Below are 24,106 nucleotides of genomic sequence, written 5' to 3'. Positions count from 1 at the left end.
TTTGCTGTGTTCAAATATATCACAAAGTGGAAATTATTTAAAGTCAACTATCCTTCAGTCTCGATAGGTTTAATCACTGATATAGTAGTACAAGAGAGTTTTGTTTTAGCTTGCTGAACATTTTACAGGGTGTTTGTCTGTGTCAGGGACTTGAGTTGTTATCAAACATACTGCATATTTTATAATGTGTGGACACTTGGAAATTTGAGTACCAGGATGGGAGGTGTAGCTTTCAAAGCAGCAAGTACCCTTAATCCTTACTGTTTTTAAATTTCAGAGCTAAATTCCACTGTTAAGGACCTAGAACAACAACTGCAAGCTCAAGAAAAAATGAGGAAATCCCATATGAATAAACATCAAGAAACTGAACTGCAGCTGGTCAGAATGAAGTTGGAATTAACAGAGAAGGATAAGGCTCTGAACAAAACCAGAGATAAACTGACTCAAACGAGAACACAACTTGATCAAGCTACCACACAGGTAAAAAGTTTCATCACACATCTTTGGACTGTCCTTACAATTCATTCCCAGTGTTAATGTGTGTCAATTTGCAGCCATTTTAGTGAGAATCAAGATTCTCAGGTGAGTTTCATGAGTATTTGCTGAGGACCAAGTTTTGAGTTTCTGTTGGTTTGATATGTGTTACCTGTAACAATGGAAATACTCATAAAGCGGTCGCCCATTTTCTGGAAGGTTCTTATACCACCTGAAGAGTAATTTTTCATCCTCAGGCAAGATTCATTGGAATTCTGAAAAACAGAGCATGGAATTCTGTTGCATAGAGCAACAATGACATCTGGTGGCAATTTCTGACCTTAAATAGACTCTGTCATGCAACTTTGGCTGAAAATCGGTATGCTGCTTATACTACTGGATGTTGTGGGGTATGGGGGCATAGCTTTGGCTTCTAAACTGCATGTGTAAAATAAAAACTAGGTAAAAATACCATGCAAGGTTCAGAATACGTAGTTTCTAAGTGAGATTTCATGGGTTTTAATCCTAAGGAGCTTGGATTCATAGTATAAAACCAACAGCGTAGTTCAACTGGCTTAGTCAAGTATTTACAGAGTGTATTTAAGTACATACATAAAAAATATGAAGTGGTTCAGGTTTTTGCTCATACTCATATGAAGTGAATGCCAGTGTTTAAAGTAATTTAGTTCAAACTGTAGAAGGTAAAAAGTAAGAAGTTACCTTTTTTCTTGATTGCATCACTTTCCTGAAGTCCTTTTTCACAGCATTTGAACATGCTTGTAAGTAGCGCAGAGATTCATAATTCCTGAATCTTCCTATTTCCATCTATATTTGTATTTATTTATAGTACTTTGATTCATCTACAGGATAGGAAAAAAGATGCTTCTATGTGTATCTTCTCGGGGTGTAATAATTGTTATCCATCTTTGTCAGCAAGTTTCTACATGCGACCTAAGTTTATTGTGAAACTCTTTCCCACAACTCCTGTGTTGGTCCTTAAAGTAAATTTTTACATATTGATGGTTTGCCTTTTGAGAGACAGGAGCATTCAGCTGTTCCTAGCTCTGTGAGGAGCCGAGTTAGGGAAATTCTTCGCAGTGAATGTGGTAAAATCATATTCTTAACGCAGTCCATTGACTACATAAAGGCACTGTCATTGCAGTGAGTTTGTGGGAAGGCAGTTGACCCAACCTAACAGCTCAGTTCCTCTGAAAAAGTCTTTCAAGTTATTTGATTCCCCAAATAACCCAATTCAACTTCCAAAATGATTATCACAGAATCATAGAATGGTTTGGGTTTGAAAGGATCTTAAGACCATAAAGTTCCAACCCCCTGCCATGGGCAGGGACACCTTCCACTAGACCAAAAGGCTCTGTCCAACCTGGCCTTGCACAGTGCCAGGGATGGAGCATTTACCACTTCTCTGGGCAACCTATGTCAGGGCCTCACTACCCTCAGAGTAAAGAACTTCTTCCTTAGATCTAACCTGATCTTCCCCTGTTTATGTTTAAATCCATCACCCCTTGTCCTATTGCTACAGTACCTGATGAAAAGTTCCTTTAAAAGCATCCTTATAACCCCCTTCAGATACTCTGAGGTCTCCACGCGGCTTCTCTTCTCCAGGCTGAATAACCCCAACTGTCTCAGCCTGCCTTCGTAAGGGAGGTGCTCCAGTGGCTGATCATCCTCGAATTAGGCTGTTATGTATTTAATTTTGCCTTGTTAATTACCTACAGGTTTAAGAGAGCTCACTTGTTTTACTGAGGAATCAAAGGGGCATTAAATCCAGTGCAAGGGGCAAGGTGATATAGGTAGGAACATGCCTGGGGAAAGACAAGGAGGAGTAGGACTGACTGGCCCCAATGAACTGAGGTGCAGCTCATCCTTGAGGTGCAGTGTAGCATCTTGTCTCAGAAGGTTTCTTTGCCATCTGAAGGTTACTCTTTTCTGTGCTTTTTTTCTCCCACTGAAATGATCTCTGCCCACAAATGGGCTTTGGACATGGAACTGCATTGAGATTCTAGACTTCAGTTTTCTGCCTCATAGCCTGAATTTACTTTTTGCATCCCCCTTGTGCACTTCTCTGTCACTGGTACTATTCGGAGACCTTGAGGACAGCACCTCTGTTATCAAGTGTTTTCACATCTTGTAAGGTCTGCAGCCTTTCTGCACACACGTGTGATTTCACATGAGCGCACAGTCCCTGCGGTCTGTGCCTAATAACCAGACACCCCAATACTACTACCTGCTGCTTCTTTACTTACAGCACAGATGGACTGTTGTTTCACTAACTCATTGAACAGCTCTTGTTACTGGAAAACAGCACTGTTCACCCTTTGCCATTTTCCTTACCCCCAGGAAAAACTAATTGTACCTGCTTTGTATTAAGAGATTATTTTTGGGATAAAAATGCTTTTTTTTCTGTTCACGGAGTTAGGTGAACATTGTTTCACTCTCATAATGTAAGATAAACCTAATAAACTGAACTAGATACCAAGCTGACGTACATGAAGAACATCTTCTAACACGGAGGTTAACCTGGAATATTGACTGCTATTTTTTTTTTTTAATTAAAGTTTAAATCAATGTGCTGAATCACTCTGAAATTCAGTGGAATATGCAATTAGTTTCAGTCTAAACATGCAGTTGTTTAGCAGTTAATTGTCATTCTTTAGTTCGTAACATCCTGAGGTGCTGAAAGTATAACCTGTTTCTCTTGTTAGGTACAGTACGTTTCTGTAGATTGTCAAAGACTGTTTTTTCTGTGTTGCATGTTTCTAGGTATTTTTAAGTTGTGTGTGTATACATATACATATGTATATACTTGTATATATAATATAGAAATAAGTATATATATTCTTTCTATATATACACATTCTCACTAACAAAAGCAAGTGCAAGTTTAGTACTTTGGACTGCTAAGAACTTATATGGAACCAGCTAAAGTTACACTGTAGGTTATATGAATGCTAGAACAATTGTAGTAGGAGAAACTACTCTTTTTATATGAGTGCCTTGAAACTGAAATAAAAGGTCACTTGTATTTTTAACACTCGTGATTCATAATTAAATTATTCTAGGTCCAAATGATGGAGCAAAAGGTGAAAAGATTGTCAGAAGAACTGAATTGCCAAAGACAGAATGCTGAGAGTGCTCGTCAGTCTTTGGAACAGAAAATAAAGGCAAAGGAAAAGGAATATCAACAGGTAAGTCAAGAAGGATGCTTTAATTCTGCCTTCCTGAGGACATGAAATCGCATGGCTTGTTTTGTGTATCTGCTATTCAGTTAATTGCATTCACAATTCATAGAGAGATTGCAAAGGTAACTGGCAAACTGAAAACAAACATCCCAATAGAGGAGAGAAGCTGCTGGAGAGGTGTGGAATTATGGTACTACTACATAGACAACATGGGCAAGAGACCCAACTGAGATACAAATCCATGAAAAGCTAGGCTTTGTTGTCCACAGAATTATGTATATTTGAGTTCCAACTTAATAACTGACTCGGTTATTTCTGTGGAGTCTGAGTTAATTTTTTCATGCATCTCACTCTCGAGTGAAAAAGTGTTTCCACAAAGTCTGTTAGTCTGGATGCTAACCCAGCATCTCAAAGAGATACTGAGCCTGTTCCAAATCAGTTGTTATTGCTCCAGTAACCAAAACACAGACTTATTGAAGTTATATGTTTATTTCTTTCCTACTATACCACTGTTTCTAGGAACTCTCTTGTCAGCAACGCTCCTTACAAACACTGGATCAGCAGTGCAACCAGATAATAAACAAACTGCATCAAGAGCTGCAGCAAGCCAAAAATGACTTCAATGCTCTACAGGCAGAATTTGACAAAGTAGGTGATTGTATATTAAATCTTCTACTAGACCTGGAATTTACTTGTCTCAGCAGTACTGCCTTAATTTAATCTTACATAAAGCAAAAAATAATTGATAGTAGTGTTTTGCACAGTATTAGCTAGTTTGTGTTTACCATTGCTCACTAAAATACTATGTATCTAAATGTGAATGACAGGCTTTTAAAGGTTTGAGGGTAGTCTGCTTCCCACAGGGAAGATGTGAATGCAAAACAGTGCACCTGAAATAAATCAGTTGGAGAAAGGAGCAGCTAAGTGTGGTCACAAGAGACACCTTAAGTAGTGAACTTGTTGAAATGCAGCTTGATGATAGAGCTAAACAGGTAGTTGCCGTTTCAAACACAGACTGGCTGTGCGCTCCTGGTGGTACTTGCTTGGCAGCAGCCCCTCATGTGGCCCTGCGGAGAGCTGACACAGGAGCTAAATGAGCAAAGGGAAAACATAAATTAGAGTATGTCTACACAGGCACAAGTGGTTGCTGTGAGTTTCACTCCCTGAACTGGTTCTCCTCAAAATCAGATGAGCATCATGGCTTCTATAAGGATGAGCATCAATACAGAGGACGATTCCACAGCTATCGCAGTCGCTAGCTATTAGAACGCATCAGTGGTCACAAACCCACCATTTCAAGGAAGTTGGAAAGCCACACACAAGCCTGAAGAGTGGGTGCCCAGAAAAGAGAAATGTTTAAAAGCCTCAGAAAACTCTTGAGCAGCTGTAATGCAGCAGAGCTACCTGAATTTCTAAGAAGGGCCACATGTTTTTGAAAGCTATCTTGAGATGCCCCATTAGCAGGCAAGCTGAGCTGAACCAGCAATTCCAAAGCTGACACCAGCTTTCCTGCAGGCTTCTTTCAGTTTAGAAATATAGCCAAGGGAATCCACCGACAAATGTTTTCAGTGTTTATTTGCACATTCTTTTGTATATGCTTACTGGAGAAATTGATTTCATAGAGACAAAAATAAGTGACTTTCAGTTCTTTCTCCAAGAAAGCAAATTTATTACCTGATGACCTCAGAATAGACCTCACTCTTTTGATCTGATAATGGCATTTATTTCCTTTTTAATCTGGAACATTATCAGACTATTTTGAAAGAGAGAAAACCAGTTTGTATAAAATCTGTGTCAATGGAATAGTAAGTGCAGTTATGATCCTAACTTTCTGATTCTCATAGCTTAATAAAAAGGCTATTCCATTTCCAATCTCATCTGTTTCATACAACTACTGTTGTGGTGATGTAGGTGCAAGTTAGATGTATTTTTCCAATTTCAGAGTCTAGAAATCTGTATTTCAGAGACATCTCATCTTTCTGGTCAGAGGCAAAGGAGTGGAAAGGCAATAAGCAGCTATTTTCTAAACCGCAGTCAAACACCCTAAGGTTCATGGTGGGATGAAATAATGTAGTTTTATTTTGTAATAGAATGTTGGAGTTCAAGAAGGTGAGTTTAGAAAAAGTTTTATTTCTGCTTCTGAACACAATGTTGATTTTCAACATTCTTGCAGGTAACGGCAGTAAAACAACACTTGGAATTTAACACTAGTGATCTCACCCAGAAGCTGTGCACAGCAGAGCAGGCTTTGTTAGCAGCCCAGACTAAGGAAACTGATTTGACAAGAAGCTTTGAGGTAAGCAATGCAGAGGAGCAGTTGACAGTATTAATACCATAAATCATAGAATCATAGAATGGTTTGGGTTGGAAAGGACCTTAAGATCATCCAGTTCCAACCCTCCTGCCATGGGAAGGGACACTGTGCACTAGATCATGTTGCCCAAGGCTCTGTCCAGCCTGGCCTTGCACAGTGCCAGGGATGGAGCAATTAACACTTCTTTGGGCAACCTGTTCTATGGCCTCAACACTCTCTCAGTAAAGAACTTCTTCCTTATGTCTAAGCTTAACTTCCCCCGTTTCAGTTTAAATCCATCACCCCTTGTCCTATCACTACAATCCCTGATGAAGAGTCCCTCTCCAGCATTCCTGTAGTCTCCCTTCAGATATTGGAAGCTGCTCTGAGGTCTCCACACAGCTTCTCTTCTTCAGGCTGAAAGCCTCAGCCTGTCTTCCTAAGGGAGGTGCTCCAGTCCCCTGATCATCTTCATGGCCTCCTCTGGACTGCTTCCAATTTGTAAGCACTAATACTGTCAAGCATTTACTCAAGTAGTGCTTTTTCCGTAAGGAATCTTTAAAAACTTTTTGTGGAGTATCTTAATAATATATCTTAGTTGTAACACAAAAAAAGGAGGTCTTCACTTGTGTCATGTAGATTAATGCAGTGTGTGGAAGTGGCTGTGTGGTTAGGGTTCATTGCTGTAATGCTGCTTGTATGGTTTTAGTTCATGTTGGACTTACCTTTTAGCAAAAATAGGGTTTTGTTTTAAGATATTCTTGCTTTTGATCCTGAAATGAAAATATATCAATACTTACCTGATTTTTAAATGTGGACTCTAGAGTCACTAACAACTACTTTGATGCACACTGCTGACCTCAGTGATTTTTGTACAGAGCCTTACTATATCCTCTTTAAAAAGAAATAAATGTTTTTTTCTTGGAAGAAACACAGTCCAATGAATCCAGTATCTGAAGGGGGCCTACAAGGATGTCAGATAGGAACTCGTCATCGGGTACTGTAGTGATAGGACATGGGGTGATGGGTTCAAACTGAAACAGGGGAAGTTCAGGTTAGATACAAGGAAGAGTGGGGGTGGTGAGGACATGGAACAGTTTGCCTAAGGAAGTGGTAAATGCTCCATCCCTGGCAGTGTTCAAGGCTGGGTTGGACAGAGCCTTGGGTGACACAGAAGGTGTCCCTGCAGGGGGTTGGAACTGGATAATCTTAAGGTCCTTTGCAACCAAAACCATTCTATGATTCTATAAAATGCACACACACACTGCTGTACAGACTTCCTCTAATCAAGTGTTTGGATGCTGCCGTGCTCTCTCATATTCACATACACAGGCATCTTTTCACTTTAATGTCTCCTTTGCCTTCTCAGTTACAGTGCTTTGCTTTTGTGGCAATTAGAGCAGCTGCGCTTGAAATTGTTACAGTTGTGCCACTAGAGACCACTCAATGCAAATTTTCTCCTTGATTTGGAGAATCAGAAGTGAAAAACAGAGCTCAATACCTGTGTAATCTGTGTCACAGTGGGTTTTATTTAAACACTTTGCTTGTTGGTCTTTGTCATGAGCAGATATAAAATAATCTGGCATCATTTCTGCCCAAAATATACCTGTCCAAATTCTATGAACAGATTTAAAGTGAAATAACGGGCTTTGGTCAGATCAGCACAAATGCTGGTACAGCTTTAGTACATGGTGAAACTTTGGATTTATTCATACTGATAGATTACAATGTCTGAGATCATTCCCAGCTATTGGAATGTGACTATTTATACTGCAAATTGTTAGAACAACACTTAGCATGGCTTTAGCCCTGCTGATTAGCACTCTTCCAATTATAATTCCCAGGCATGATTTGGCCTCCATAAAAGAGTGGTCCTTGAAACCTATTTAGTAAATAAAAGTTACCAATACCTTCCAGTGGTAAGGCTAATGAAGATAACTTTCGTTCTTCCAGTGTATCCCAGAGGACGAAATCCTCCATCAAGCTTCTGCAAATTCTTAATGTAATTTACACATTTCTGGACACCATCTCTCCTTAGTTTATATCAGATATTGTGGGATTCTGGCTTTGAAATTATGGAATTAGGATAGATTTGATATAGTTTTTTGAGATCCCATTGTTAGAGAGTATCAAATTTATGGAAATAACTTTTTTTGCTGCAAGTTCTTGAGAGTGCTTCATTTTACTTACCGGTAGTATGTCCATCTTACAAAGCTGTAAATGTAATCAGATTTTGCCTTTGTATTTGTTTGTCTTGATCAGACAATGATGTTGCATTAGAATATGACTGATAAGGATCTAAAGAAGCTTAATCTGGGGGAGATTGTAATGTCTGAAGACATCAGTAACACTACAGTTCTCTTAAAGTCTTGCACATGAGAGGGCATGGTATGTGTCAGCAGCACTTAGGGCAGGGCTTGTCTTCCTCTTGTAAATACTCTGCAGAAAACAACACCGAATTGTTTTGAGGTATTGCAGGCTTTCTTGGCAGTAGATTTTCTTTATAGAAAAAGAAAACGAGAGATACTGGCATTTCTTTTCCCTTGTTAAAGGGAAGTTGTCTTATGCTAAGCATCTAACTACCCAATGGAGAATACAGTTGTTTTCCACTGGTTAATCCACTTCTGTGTTTAGTCCTTATTGTATAATAAGACTGATGTTCCAAAAATGTTGCAAAACAGATATACTTGAGAGACTTCCAAGGATATGGTTAGTTTAAGGACTACTAATCTTTGCAGTGATGATATCTCTATAGCTTTGCAGTTCTGGCATCTTAGCATGTGGTTTCCATTTTGATGGTGCAAGCAGCCCATAACTGTTCTTGAAACAATGGGTCAGTCAGTCCCTAACCTGCTTGTAAGTCTGCCTTGTGAATCAAAAATCACAGACTGGTTTGGGTTGGAAAGGACCTAAAGATCATCCTGTTCCACCCCCTGCCATGGGCAGGGACACCTTCCACTAGATCAGGTTGCTCCAAGCCCCATCAACGCTGCCAGGGATGGAGCATTTACCACATCTCTGGGCAGCCTGTGCCAGTGCCTCAGCACCCTCACAGTAAAGAGCTTCCTCCTTATATCTAACCTGTACTTCCTCTGTTTAAGTTTGAACCCATCACCCCTTCTCCTATCGCTACAGTCCCTGATGAAGAGTCCCTCTCCAGCATCTTTGTAGGCCTCCTTCAGGTACAGGAAGGCTGCTATGAGGTCTCCATGCAGCTTCTCTTCTCCAGGCTGAACAGCCCCAGTTTTCTCCACAGTAGTAGTACTACCTGTACGTGGGTTCTGGAGTTTGCTTTGGTTTGGGTTTTGCTTTTTGGTTAGCAGAATGGTTAACTTGAGTAATACAATGTGCAAGTAGAATTGATAGCTGGATTGAAACCAAAAAGCTTACAGCTTTGGAAGTGTAAATGGTTAGTTACTATCAGACATTAGCCCATTAAATCATGGCTTCCTGGGTTTTAAATAATTAAATATATTAGATAATGGGACCTTTTAGCCATTTCAGTTCCTTAAAATTATTTGGTCTTCTTTCTGTAGATCTCTCCAGATTTTTTAATGAATAGGCTTGCTTAGTTCATGTATTGCATCTGCATGCGGCACTTTGAATGTGAGAAGTTTGGACATTTGCCCTTCAAAAAAATTAAGATCACGAGAAAACTTTCTTCACTGAAACTTCTCTGGCTGGATTATTATGGGGTTTTAAAAGCTATGGGTAGGGAAGGCCATGAGTAGAAGGGAAGGTAACTGTTGGTGACAGTGACAATTTTAATCATGTTCTCAGGGTGATTTATGTATGTGGCTGCAAAAACAAGCCTGCCATGCCAGCAAGCTTTGAATCATCCAGACCTTTCCATTTCTTGAGCTTGGATTCTCTGAGTTGCTGCCCATCTGCTAGTAGTAAACAGATGAATAATTGATGGCCTCTTTCCAATGGGGCCTGCCAGTTCCATGCCATCTGGTGTCCAACAGCATAGGAGTTTGGAGAAAAAGGATTAGTTTCCTTAAGAAAAACTTTTATTTGGCTTTCTACATGCGATGGAGTTACATAGTTTTGTCTGTGTAGTGGTTTGGGGGTTTTTAAACTGGGTTTATTTGGAAGAAAATACTGGCAAAACAACCTTCTTGAAGACTGAGCACTCTAGTATTGCCATGCTCATGATCAGTGGAAGGAGAACTTCTCTCTATGTGAGACATGAGGTAAAATATCTATATATTTCTTGTTAATTTTGAGGCCATTGAAGGGATTTGTTTCCTCTGTAGCTTTGGGAAAGTAGCCCGACTTCATCAACTCAGATTCTATAGGGTATGTCCTGTTCTGTCTTGATCTGTTTGCCCTGTGCAAGCAAGGGGTATGCTAACTACTTAAAGTGGCTGCAGCATAGAATTACAGACTGATTTGGGTTGGAAAGGATCTTAAGATGATCCTGTTCCAACCCTTCTGTCATGGGAAGGGACACCTCACGCTAGACCATGTCACTGAAGGCTCTGTCCAGCCTGGCCTTGAACACTGCCACGGATGGAGAATTTATCACATCTCTGGGCACCTTGTGCCAGGGCCTCAGCACCCTCACAGTAAAGAACTTTTTCCTCATATCTAACCTGAACTTCCCCTGTTTCAGTTTGAACCCATCACCCCTTGTCCTATGGCTACAGTCCCTGATGAAGAGTCCACCCTCAGCATCCTTGTAGCCCGCTTCAGATGCTCTGAGGTCTCCAGGCAGCTTCTCTTCTCCAGGCTGAACAGCCCCAACTTCCTGAGCCCGTCTTCACATGGGAGGTGCGCCCTCTGATGCTGTCAGCTAGTTAAGACTAGTTTAGCTTATGTTCCCAAGCAGTGTTTAGGAACCCAGGCACGGCAGCCCGAAGACTTAATAAGACCTAATGGAATATCTTTCTTTTGGTTTAAATTAACTGAATTCTTTGATCTACTTGACAATCCACATGAAATGTAGTCTTATTTGCATTTGGTTTAGGAAGTGAAGCAGGAAAAAAACCTTCTTGACTGTCAACTTGGAAAAAAATTGCAAGAGATCCACCAGCTTGAAGAAGAGCTCACAACGATCAATCAGTCTCTAAAGCAGAGCCAGAGTTTTGCGGAAGAGATGAAAAGTGAGTTACATATTTAAATCTGCAGAACTCCTGTTGCCTGTTTAGTGGTGTATGATTCCTGCAATCCCGTAAGCTTCATTAGGAATTAAGTACAAAAGTTTCCACTGTGGCTTATGATTAGTGTTTTTAACCAACACTGAGTTTCTCCTAAATGGAAATGAATTTTTGTCTGTGAACATACAGAATTCCTAAAGATACATAATTTGGAAATTAAGGTGTACTAAATTTAGGAGCAAAATGATTTGGAGCAAAATCTATTTAAACCAGAAAACTCCTGTTTTGTAGTTATGTGTTTCACAGTTTAGGAAAAAAACAGTACAAAAATGTTACATATCTATCAATAGTTGAGTCTTGCCTGCAGTGTTTTCTTCTGAGAACACAGTGTTTCAGGAATTGAGTTGAAATATACCTCGTTCTGTTGGATCTGGCTGAAAACAAGGGGATAGATTCCATCTTGTGTGTATGCATCTCCCTTGTACCTGTGTGTCTGTCGAGCTTCATGTAAGATTATAAAATGAAGCTTTTGAATTTGATCCTGTTCTCCTTAAATGACCAAACTTTTAATTGCCTTTCAAGTGAGCAAGTCTGCTCCAATCAAGGCAGGGAAACAATTATGATAATTTGGGAAATGTCTGTGGAATTGGACATTCTTTAGGAGAAGTGGACTATGAGGCTGACCCACAAGATGGTCACATACTGGTATGAGACCTGTCCTGCTAAAAAGAGACAGGAAAAAACCAAAAGCAGTGCTACTTTATATAAAATCTGGTGGAAGTGAGACAGAAACAACAGGTAGTTACACCTGAGAAGTAAAGACTGACTGGCTTGGAGTGCAGGCTTGTGTCAGACTGCAGAGTGAAAAGTTGGTGGTGTCTATGAGTGAGTAGTGCCCGATCGTTTAAGGTGATAGCAACAATTCTTTTTCCAGTGTTGCAGTTTCAGAGTAATGCCTCCCACTAAAATGAGAACTGAAAATCGTCAAAGTGAATAGTAATAATTCACCTAGAAAATGATCAGTGGAGTTGCCGGTATTGACTGGCAAAGATTTGATTGTGCTTTCTTTTACAGATAAGAATTCTATTCAAGAAGCAGAGCTGAAGTTACTAGAAGAGAAATTTAAAAAGCAAGAGAGCTGCCTTTTGCTGGAGAAGCTGCAAGTAGCTTTAGCTGACATGGAAAAGCAACAAGATTCTACCCAAGACCTGCTCAAGGAAAAAGAGAATCATATTAAAGAACAAAACTATGAAATAAGTAAAATGGGGGAAGAATTGGAAGCTTTGCAGAGGCTCCTTGGACTCAAGCAGAGAGAATGTGAAGAACTGCAAAAAGAGGCCACTGCTTTTTCCCAATGGAAAAGTGAAAGTGATCACCATATAAATAAACTGAAATCTGAGAAGGACGGTTTGCTGACCCATATTAATGACTTGGAGAGGTCCCTTCAGAGTCAGCAGATCAAAACTCATGAGCATAGTGAGAAACTCAGCGTGATGCAAACTGAAAATGACAGGAAGAGCACAGAGATTAGAGAACTTAGAGACATGCTGGAATGTAAAAGTGCAGAATTAGAGGAACAAAAAAAAGCTTTTGCTGAAGTTCAGTGGAAAGCAGAATGTTCTGACAAAAAGCACTGTAAAGAAGTGGAAAACATGACCTGTAAAATACTGCAGCTTACCAACCAAGTTGATGAAGTAGAAGAAAAGTTGCAGTTAGCAGCAAGTGAAGGACTGCAAAAGGAGCAATGTTATCAAGAGCTGCTCAGTGAATATGAAAAAATCTGTCATCTTGTAAAAGCAAAAGATGCTTTCAAAATGACAGAAGATGGAGAAGTTGATTTGAAAAGTGGCCAGGATAAAACTGGTTTAGATAACACACAACTTGCAGCAAGTAACTCCATTACTGACAAGCATGGATGTGCAAGAGCTCTTCTAGAACTAGAACAAACTAAGGATCTGGCCATTTTACAAGATCAGATCTCATCTCTTGAGATCTCCTTAGTGGGTCAAAAGCAGCTGAACGCAAATCAGCGCCAGCAGTATGAAGACTTGCTGCAAATAAAGGGTGAAACAGAAGCAAGATTACTTAGTGTAGAGCAGATGCATGAAAGCTTTGTGACAGAAACTAAACAGCACATTAGTAACTTGCAAGCGGATATTTCAGTACATCAGAAATTAGTTGAGGAAAAAGACATGCAACTGCAAACTCTGAATGAAAGATTAGAGAAAAGACAAGCTGAGCTTCAGGATTTGAAAGTCAATCATAAATTGCTTGAGGATTCAGTCAGACAGCTGAAGCTTCTGTCTGGAACGTGGGATTCAGAGAAGAAGGACATGTCTTCAATGATTTGTTCGTATAGCAAAACAATTGAGGAACTTACCGAAGAAAATGCAAGCCTTAGGGATTTAAGCAGAACTTTAGAGCAAGGACAAGTAACTTTACTGGGAGCAAATAAACATCTTTCTGATAGTTTAAAGGAAAGAGAAGAAGTAATTTCTGAACTGTCCAGAAAACACAAAAAGGAAAGAGAACGTATTGAATCAAGAACTGAAGAAATCAAATCGGAGCTTGAAGCTTTGCAAGCAAAGCATGAATCGATGGAAGAAGAAAATGCAAATCTGAAGAGCATTCTCAAAGAGCACGCAACTGAATCTGAGGAAAAGAAAGCAAAATTAGAACAAGAGAAACAGTTCTTTAGTGAGAATAAAGATATCTTACAGAAACTAATAGCCTCAGAAGAAATAAAAAAGGATTTGGTTCAACAACTTCAGCAACTACAGTCAGAATTTTCCAGTACCCAAAATGTGCCTTTGACAGAGCTTGAATGTTTAAGACAGGAAATGTTAAACATAAGGGCAGCACCAAATACAACGCAAGAGGAAACTGATATCTTATTTCAAGACAAGGAGCAATTGGGGAAGAATCTGGAAATGAAAAGTAAACCTCTAATGTGTGATGTTGGGTGTGAAGAGAGACTCCATTCAGAACAGTTGAGGAAATCCATAGAAGAAAAAGATATTGAGTTGAATAAATACCAAGTTAAACTTGAGCTTCTTCAAATGGATTTTGAGGACAGAGAACTCTCTCTAGAGAACTACAAGTTAGAAGTGATGCAGCTGGAGACCGCTTTAAAAGGCGTAGAAGTAGAACTTGAGAAAAGCATGAGAGAGAAAGAGAGGCTGCAAGAACTGCTGTCAGTTAAAGAACTGAAAGCTTCAGATGACGATGGTCACTCACTGGAATATAATTATGATGATGTTTCTCAGAACTGTGGCAAAAGAGGAATGGAGGAAAGTTTTTCATCATTCTTGCTGGCATCCTCATTGCAGGTAACGCTGAACAACCTGAGCAAGCTTGAGAAAATGTGTGATAGCCTGCAGGCTGAGAACAATGCATTAGCCTCTGGATTTGAAGACTCAAAAAACAATGGCAGTACAGGTACTGATAAAGTGGCAGAGGAGAGAGAGAATATAATGAATGAAGATAGAAATTTAAAAGCAGAGGAAGCTGTTTTTCCTGATGAATTTATGGATCAAAGTGATAGCAGTGATTTGAGAATGTATTCTGGTAATAAGGAAATGTCCTTCACACTTAAAGAATGCAGTACTGGATCCAGCTCAGACTACGAGGATTTGAAGTTGTCCAGCAAAGAAGTTAAAATACACTTTGCTGAAGTGAGAGAGAAGCTTTTGTCCTTCCAGAATGAACATATAAAATTATATGAACAACATTGCAGTATGAGCTCAAAGATATCTGAGCTACAGTCTTGTATTGAAATGCTGAAGGCAGAAAATTCTGCACTGTCAACAAGTACGAGCAATGCACATAAAGCTTCTGTGAGAGGGCCACTGTCTTCCAGCCAAAGTGATATGGTGCCTCACTCAGATGAAACAGAGTCCATAGTTTGTTCCTCAGATCCCTTGCAAAGTCCCTGTTTTACAGATGTGCGTGAGGTGATTGATTCTTGTAACAGGGGTAGATGTAAATGGATGGAGGAAGTGACTCAGCCAGACAGTTCTGCAGAAATAATTCCAGAAGATGCAACAAAAGCTTTGGTTGAAAATTGTTGCAATGATCACAAGTCGGACTCTGTAATGCCCAGGAGCATTACTCCTGGGAAATCTAACCTTGAGAGTAAAATTGAAGAGCTTCAGATGCTGTGTCAGACATACAATAAAGCCATCAAGGTGTTTGAAGACCAATTTCGCATCCAAGAGAATATGAAAAACGAGGAAATACAAGAGCTGAAAAATGTTATTCTTTCTGAAAGAAAAGAAGTAGATCATCTCAAACAGCAAAATCTATCTGACAGAGAAGAATGGCAGCAGAAACTGAATAATGTGACTATGGAGATGGAGGGCAAACTGGCAGCAGAAAGAGAACAAACTGAGAATCTATCTTTGGAGCTGGAAGCAGCAAGACTTCAACTCCGAGTCCTTGATTTAAGTTCTCATTCACTGCTATGTGCAGATATTGTAAATGTAAGTAGCTATAAGTCATTGTCATGCAAATCAGTTTTATGTGAAACTGTTGATGCTAAGCCAAATTCAACTCTTGAAATTAAATGTGTATAAATTTCCCACAGAAGTGGTACTGTTGTTTAAGGAAAGCAGAAAAGTTATCCATCCCTTGAGGTTCTATGCGTCCCAGGGATTATGAGAAATAGCAATGGCAAAACCAACAAGTTGAGTCTGTTAGAACTGTGTAATACTTTGAACTACTTTCTTCTTTCTTTTTTCTCAGGTGTGGGTTGTTTTCAGTGTGGATCCTGTGTGTTAAGTGGGGGTGCATGCACTGTATGTGTCTGCTGCTGCTTGTAAGGACTGGCAGAATCAAAACTTCACTCCGAATGGAAGAAAACCAGTTTAATTCTTGTAGACAGTGTATTAGACTAATTCCCCTTAAAAATAATTTTAACAGGTGTATTTTCTGCTTTTGAGAATTCCATTTTTGACCAATAAGTCCTGTGCAAGTGGCCTCCAGTGCCACATCAAAAGGGAAGTTTAACACTGTTCTCCCAGTCAGAGCATCCTGAAGCTCTACATTTTGGTCAGCTGTGCAACACTGAGCACCTGCTCCTTGCAGAGGAGAAAATCTTCTATGCGTTGCTTGCAATTCACATAGTGCATCCAACACTGATCATAGAATCATAAAATAGTTTGGGTTGGAAGTGACCTTCAAAGGTCATCTAGTCCAACACCCCTGCTATGAGCAGAAGCATCTTCTAGATCAGGTTGCCGGGAACCACATCCAGTGTGGCCTTCATTGTCTCTGGGGATGGATATATAGACACTTGGAAGAAAGAAATACTGCTCTTTACCACACCTAGCTGAAGCTTTTTAATGATGAAGCCCTCAGTACAGATCATTCAGGTGCTGCTTTCAGACCTAGTTCTTTTTTGGAGTTCTCAAGTTTTGAAGTTACTCATTCTTATTGCTTCCAATGAGAGCATCAGGTGGCACCAAATGTAAGCCCAGCTCTGACACAGTAGTAATTTGGAAAAGAGATTTGGGTTTGTTTGGGTTTTTTTAGGATTTGGGCTTGTATTCCTTGAAGATTCTCTGGTGTCTAATGGAAGGTAAGCAGTAAATTTCCCCCATTAGTAATACTCATAATTTTTCACTTTGTTTTCCCAAACTATGGAGGTGTGTGATGTCTTTGCACTTAGTCTTTCAGTAAATTTGGCTGAAAGTTCTCACTTGATATCTTTAAAACCTTTTGACCAAAGTTGTATGGCTGTAGAAACAAGTGTAAACTCTTTCCATAAGAAAGCAGATTCTGAAGTAGAGGATGCTATTTATTTATTGTAGTATTTACTAGTTTAAGAAAACTTTTAAAGCTCACCTTCTTTTATTCTTAATGTGTTTTCTTTTCCTTTTTACTTTTTTAATGGGTTGATTCTTACCCTTGCAGATGACTGACCAAGAAACCAGTACTCCTTATCGATCGGGAGTGCCTACTGAAAACTCAGCGCTGAAAAACAAAAGGTGTATACTAATCCCCATTGAGAAAATGGCTGTAGGAGGTCCCTCTGTGTGTGAAAATGCAACTGAGACCACTGAAGCAAGACTAATGGAAAATTACACTGAGATTTCTGGAGAACATGAGGGTAGAAATATGTCAGGAAAAATAACTAGCCCTTCAGACCATGCCAGTGCATTATCAGTTTCCAATAATAGGGTGTGTTTGTGTGCAGGGTATTTCTCTGAAAATCAAATAACCACTGAAATGCTTCGGGAGGAGGCAAAACAACAGACCGCTGAAAACTTGAAGCGGATCTATAAGATGGAAGAAAGCCATAAACATGTTGATTTACTAATGAAAGTTGAGCAATTAAACTTGGAGCTGAACTTTCAGAATCCACAATTAGCTCCAAATTGCTCAGCTTTTGCAGAACTGGAAGAAGCTGCTGTAGTTGTCAAGGGAGAAAACTGTGGCATAAAGGAAATACTGGAATCAGTTTCTATCAATAACCAGCAAGTCTCTCTTACAGCAGAAAACGAACCTGAGAACATAAATTCTGAGCTTGAGGTATATAAGGTTAGATTCCCTAATACAGCAGACACATTGGATGATGTAGAAATGACCAAGAGAGATTGTCCTGACCAATTTCTTGCAGCTGAAAACGAACAGAGGAGTCCTAAATCTGAGCAAGGTAATATTAAGAACCATATCTTGTTCACAGAGCATGATACTGAAATGCTTCAGGCAAAATGTCAGCAATTAGAAAAGGAGATGGAAGTTAACCTGGAAACTATTCCTAGCTTCCAAGAGCAACTTGGTTCAGTCACAGCTGAGAGAAACCATATTAACCAAGAACTGAGTATTTTGACTGAAAATAAAAAGGAACTGGATCAGAAGTGCCAGAAGCTACAAGAGAAATTAAAAGAGCTGGAGTCAGCCAAGGTGGATTCTGATGAATTCATTAGAAGGTTAGAGGGTGAAGTGAGGACACAAACAAATCTGCTTGAGACTGCAAAATCTGACGTAAATCAGTTATCAAATGAAAAAGAGCATCTTCTGCAGAAGCTGCAAAGTTTGGAAAATGATGTCGTGTCTTTCACCTTAGAAAAGGAAAAACTCCAAAATGAAGCAGCGGATTTGAAGAAGGAGAAAGAGCTGATTGTAAGAGAGCTGGAAATAACGCGGAGTAAATTAAGTTCATCAGAAATGGAAAATTCCAAGTTTTCCAGATCTTTGGAAGGCTTGTTAATGGAGAAAGGTGAACTGGCTGCTAGACTCGGCTCAGCACAGAAAGAAGTAGACCAAATGAGACACGGAATTGAGAAGCTGAAAGTCAAAATTGAATTGGATGAGAAGAAAAAGCTCCACATTGCTCAAAAGCTGAAAGAGAGTGAACGGAAAGCTGACTGTCTTCTAGATAAAACTGAGAGGCTTGAAAGAGAACTGGAGATGTCAGAGAAAAATCTAGAAGATGCAATTATTCAGTTGGAGACTGCAAAAGCAGAGGCAGAAACAGTAACAGTGGAGATGGAAGAGATGACTGAAAAGCTGAAATGTTTGAACGTACAAATTGAAGTCCTCACCTCACAAAAAGAATGTTTGGCTAAAGATTTAAAAGAAAAGCAAGAAAGAATCCTTGAACTAGAGGCTGAGAAATTGACTACAGCAAAACTGTTAGAAGAAAAGGAGGAAGAAAGGCTGCAAGTCAAGGAAGAGTTTGAAAATGCTATGGCATTGCTGAAATCTGAGCTCAAAGAGATGAGTGAGAAATCAGAGGAGGAAGGAGATGCTAGAGCGAAAGAGCAAGTCTTGATTAACCAGGTGGCTCATCTTGAGCAAGATAAAACAATGCTGTCACAGGAATGTCAGGAATTAAAACATGAAAATATCAGATTGGATCAAATGAGGGAAGAACTTGTTCAAGAATTAACGCTTTGTAAGCAAAAGCTCAGTGAAAAGGTGCAGGAAAACAGTGATCTCGAAAAGGAGGTGAAAGAAAGAGAGGAGCTGTCTTTACAGCTGACACATATGCACCCTGAGCACGCACACTGGCAACAGGAAAAAGAGAGGCTGCTGAATTTGGTTGCTGAGTTGAAATTGAAGGAGCAACATGTTCCTGAGAATGAAACCTTTCCGGCTATCCTGGACATTCTAAAAGTGTCCTATAAGAACCTTGAGAAAGAACTGGAATCTACTCGTTGTGAAAAGAGCACTTTACGTGAAAAGGTAATACCGCTTCCTTTAGCACAGAGCTCCCTTTTGAGGAGTGAGGATAAAGTGTCCTCTGGGATTAGCACTTCCTTAATAAATTATACCTTATAATAACTAACTTTTACAGTAAGCATCCTATTTTTGAAATGCTTTCAATGGAATCCTGAGTTTGCATTGAAGTTAGAGCTGGAAAGCGTGATATTGTTTCGGGTAGGGTGAATGGGAAAGTTGCTTGAAAGGAGGCATAGAAGTTTAAGTAATCAAATAATGCAGGGTAGTTTCCTCTTTCCTTTAGAAGATAAAGAGAAAAAAAAACAAATTAGCATTGGATAAGTGAGCTTTTATATCAAGAAAAAGTACTTTGGGAGCTCAAAGGAAAGCGAAACAACAGTTGGGCACTTAACGTGTGAAAGCAGCATTAGGCTGTTGTGACTGCTGCTTGGAGGTACAGCAGCTATGGGAATAAAATAACTCATCTTAAAATCTGCTTTGCTGTATATAAGGAGCTTATTTGGAGGTCATGACACATGCCATTAAAAATTACTGTGAAAAATTTCATTTCAGGTAAATGAACTGATGGGAAATCATAGTGAGCTGCGAGTCAAGCTAAGTGATGCTGAACAGAAGATTTCCCAACTACAGGAAGAATTTACCACAGAAAGAGACAAGCTTGCTGAAGAAATACAACTTATTCAAGAACATTCAGAAAAGAGCAAAGTTAGTTACTCCATGTGTAGTATTTCTGAGTTCAAGGCTAGATGCTCAAGTACCATAAATGTGTGGAGGTTGGTCAAGGGAGCTGTGCTAGTGTACAGTCTTGGAAGTTTTTGCTTCTGAATCTTAAATGTTCTCTTCTGAGACAGCATTTATGAACAATATTTTGTGTTTAAATCAGCTTAAATGGTCTTCTGACCTATTAACAGTATTTATAAAGTATTATAATGAGGCTTGAGTCTGTTGTTGTGTTAAGGAATTTGGGTGGGAAAAGAAAGGAAATATCAGCAGCTTTCAGAAAACGTGTATGGAAGTACAGGCCAACTGCTCCAAAGAGTACAGTTCTAAAAGTGGGTCAAAATGAAAATGCTTAGAAAGTTTTGTTATCTTAAAAGAGGGTGAGAAAAGTGACCCTTAACCTCCCGAGTCGCTCTCAGAGGGACCAGTGTTTAGAGAGGTTAAGCTTTAATTTTGGCACTGCTGCTTGTTTAAGTGTTGGCAAACATGCTCTGGCCATGCCCTGCAGATCATAACATTTCTTTCTAGAAGACCCTCCTTTGCCTTCTGTTTTGCCTTTTGCATTCAGATGTTTCCTTCTTTAATCAGTGTGTTTAGCCACTATTAAATATTTTTTTCTTTACCAGGTTGGTTTTGGGAATTCAGAGATGTTTCAGATGTAAAGTGAAATAGTTTAATGGGTCAACTCTTTCTCCATTGAGGAAATTCTAAATACTAAAGGATGTGCTATTACTGTTTACAGATTCAGCTGCATCAAACTGTGTCAGAAAAAAATGAGCTGACTAAGAGACTGGGCACGGTCCAGAAAGAACTGCAAGAAAAAGAAAGTGAAATGAAGAGAGAAATATCAGAATACAAAACCAGATTACTTCAAGCAGAGAAGGAACATCAGGATGCTCTGATGGAAGCAAACCGAAAGGTAAATCAGAAAATGGGAAGGATGGTGCTGTGAGTTTCTAATTCTATGTACTTTACAAAATTTTGCTGATCCTATTACAAAAGAACAGTATTTCTAACAGTATTGCCAAACTAAATATACTTACCTTGGAACTCAGTAAAGGTTGAATTAACCTTTATCCGTATAGCAAGCAGTGAAAGGTGAATTTATCTCAGGACTCTGTGTAACTGTATATGGAATTTGTCTATAAAGCAACAGCATGTTTTAGTCCAGGAAATGGTTGTTTTAATAGGAAAGGGGAAGAAAGATTAACCCCTTGAGGATATAAGGGCATATTTGTTGGAAATAAGTTTGTCAGCCATGCTGTGCACAAAGACCCTTCATCTTTTCTGCTGAAGTATCTGTCTGTAACTGTCTACTTGAGGCCAGTAGGACACAGGCAAACAATTTACTATGACTATTTCTTAATAGTTTTCATTCTTGTGAATATAAAGTAAATTTAAAACCAACTTTTACTAAAATACAAGGGCTTTCTAATGGCAGACTTCTTAAAGGCAAGTTTCTGGTATTCAAAATATATACTGGAGACAAATTGTTCTTTCAGTTTTAAACTCCTCAAAACACACTGAGCAGATTCGCTGTGGAATTCCTGTGGGCTGTGATATGCTCCTAAGCACATCTTTAAGTTTCAAGTCGGGGTCCTTTTTGGTATCATAGTAATTAGGCACATTTCCTTTCTCTAGAATGAAGCTGAAATTGAGGCCTGTCAAGATAAGATGAATTCACTGGAGCACTTTATCAGCTCTCAAAAATTGGAAATAGAGCATTTGAAGTCAAATAAAGAAGAGCTGAATAATTCCCTTAAAGAAGCTAAACAAACATTAGAAGAACTCCTAAAAACTAAGGTAAGAAAAAGTTATGTAAGCATGGCCAATTACATGAAACCCATGGCACTATGTAGTAAAATAAAATAGGATTGGGAGCCAGTGCTCCAGAGCTTTGGCTTGACTTTGATACAGCCTTTGTTTCATTAATGAGACTATAGAGCATGGAGGAAACATTGTTAATATTGATCTACAGTAGAAAAACTCTGCAATGTGTGCCACAACTGAGATCACCTAGAGCTGGTGTATGTGATACTCAATACAGCAGTCTGTCTACACTGAACATTGCAATAGGATTGTGACTAAAATACACTCAAAGAGACTTTGCAGTGCCTCAATTTGTGTATTACTTAGAACATGGCATCTTTTATCATCAGTCTTAAACATTAGTCCTGATACATTGCTCTTGATTCTGGAGAATTTATCAATTCCATTTTAATAGAATTCTCATGACATTTATTAACTAGTGTAACTTTCTGACAACTGTTATCCATGATCACAATATGAGTTCCACATACTGTGAACAGCTTGTAGCTCAGAACAGTTCTAGATGTGCTTAGTTTGCTTTCTAGTAGAACAGGAGAAGTTTAACTGTCCCTGTTGCTGAATTTATGTAAAATTTCCCTTATTTTTTCTTATCTACCTTTTCTGTTTGGTTTTGTTCTGCTTCTGTCTGTGTTTCTTTGCTGGCTCTATGTCTGTACTCCCACTCCAGGAATGAGTATCTCTCTAAATGTACTCTTAAAGAAAAATAGTCAATTCCATTTACTTGTAAGTAAACACTGAGTTGCAATACATTCATCTTGCTCATCAGTTCTTTATTCCATAGGGCCTTCCACTGTGGGGTTAATTTGCTTAATACCAGCAGTCCAATGATACAGAGGACAGTAGGATTTGTGCTAGCGATAGAAAACACTACCCAGGGTAGTGTAAATGCAGAGTGTACAAGGCTTCCTTTGTGCTCACTGCATGGCTTTTGCAAACAGGCCACATGAGCACAGAGCAGCTGAGGAGTGTGGCAGTAGGTGGAAAGGAACGGGTGGAAAAGGAACGATCTGCTGCTTCTCAGAACAGTCTTGTTGAGCCAGAGTTTGGAGTGCAAAGCAGGCCTGGGTGATCTTGCCTCTGCGGTAATAAGATGCAATAGGGATGGAGAGTAAATGAGACTCAGACTAGGAGGGAGCGCTTGAAAATTTGGAGTATTAGTTTGAAATTGTTAATGCTTTAAGTCACATCAATGAAGTGATAATAGAAAAAGGACTATTGCCTCAGAGTTCACAGGTAAACTGCTAGCCTTGACATCAGTAATCTGAGCATTCATAATCTGTTAGGTATACCTGAAGAGAGTAAGTCTCTCTTATTGGTATTTGAATTCTTGTTTTTCTGATGAGTTAATCATAGAATCACAACTGGTTTGGGTTGGAAAGGACCTTAAGATCATCCAGTTCCAACCCCTTGCCATGGGCAGGGACACCTCAGCCTAAACCATGTCGACCAAGGGTCTGTCCAGCCTGGGCTTGAGCACTGCCAGAGATGGAGCTATCTAGTAAGGACTTTCTTTTCCTGCAGTAAAGGAGCTGCTATAATGAGGTTGTAAGGAAGCAAGCAAACAAGTTTATGTGACAACCAAGCACTATGGCTTATCTTGCATAACAGTTGAGCTTCCATTTTACATTCTAATGTTTAAATGGAAGAATTATCTTTCTGATGTAATAAGTACATTTCTCATTTTGTAGGCTGATAACATTATAGTTCAACAGAAGAAGGAAGATGAATTTACCCACAGTGAAGTGCAGCTGTGGATGAAATCCTGTAAACAGATGGAACAGGAAAAGGAAACGTTGCAGAAACAACTTGTTGGACATGATGAATTATTAAACAAGAAAACTCTAGCTATGACAGAGTGTAGGAAAGAAGGTAACTAAATCTAGATTTCATCTTAATGCTTCTTAGCAGTTTAAGTTTGTAAAACTTCCCTTTCCCCTAAAATATCCATTTGCATATGCAGCTCTCATGCAGAACATGCTTCTTAACTAGCATAAAAAAGTACAACTGCAAACGTGTCAAAAAGTTTGTCTTCTTTCTCTTAAAGTATCAGAGGCAACTCTGGATTATGAATAGATATTTTAAATATTACATGTTTGTGTTTAAAAGTGAGCTAAGGAAAAAGAGGAGTGTTTTTCTTAATAACCAAAGCTCATGTACAAGTTCTTTAACAGTTTTCCAGCTTTCCCCACTGATTCTCATGTTCTGTTCTTTGTATTTTGGCTCCTCTCATGAGAGGCACTGTATTGGAAGTGATATTTAAATCTAGGGGCACAAACTCGAGTGTTCAGCAGTTACAAAAC

General features: G+C 39.2%; 1 protein-coding gene across 1 annotated transcript in view; it reads left to right on the top strand.

The window, feature by feature from the left end:
* The window catches only part of CENPF (centromere protein F), a 36,021-nt gene that overhangs the window by 1,367 nt on the left and 10,548 nt on the right, over window positions 1-24,106 (top strand). Inside the window, exons 2-12 of the mRNA XM_062637034.1 lie at window positions 278-480; window positions 3,555-3,680; window positions 4,194-4,322; window positions 5,848-5,970; window positions 10,940-11,075; window positions 12,144-15,550; window positions 16,983-19,259; window positions 19,809-19,961; window positions 20,719-20,895; window positions 21,618-21,779; window positions 23,495-23,675. Coding sequence (XP_062493018.1) covers window positions 331-480; window positions 3,555-3,680; window positions 4,194-4,322; window positions 5,848-5,970; window positions 10,940-11,075; window positions 12,144-15,550; window positions 16,983-19,259; window positions 19,809-19,961; window positions 20,719-20,895; window positions 21,618-21,779; window positions 23,495-23,675 — 7,021 coding nt within the window. The 5' untranslated portion in view covers window positions 278-330. The remainder of the gene's footprint in view (window positions 1-277; window positions 481-3,554; window positions 3,681-4,193; window positions 4,323-5,847; window positions 5,971-10,939; window positions 11,076-12,143; window positions 15,551-16,982; window positions 19,260-19,808; window positions 19,962-20,718; window positions 20,896-21,617; window positions 21,780-23,494; window positions 23,676-24,106) is intronic.

This window comes from Pezoporus occidentalis, unplaced genomic scaffold (genome assembly GCF_034315485.1).
Source record: "Pezoporus occidentalis ecotype Australia unplaced genomic scaffold, CSIRO_AGI_Poc_V1 ctg50, whole genome shotgun sequence".
NCBI classification, from domain to species: domain Eukaryota; kingdom Metazoa; phylum Chordata; class Aves; order Psittaciformes; family Psittacidae; genus Pezoporus; species Pezoporus occidentalis.
This window is presented reverse-complemented; position numbering and strand designations above follow the sequence as displayed.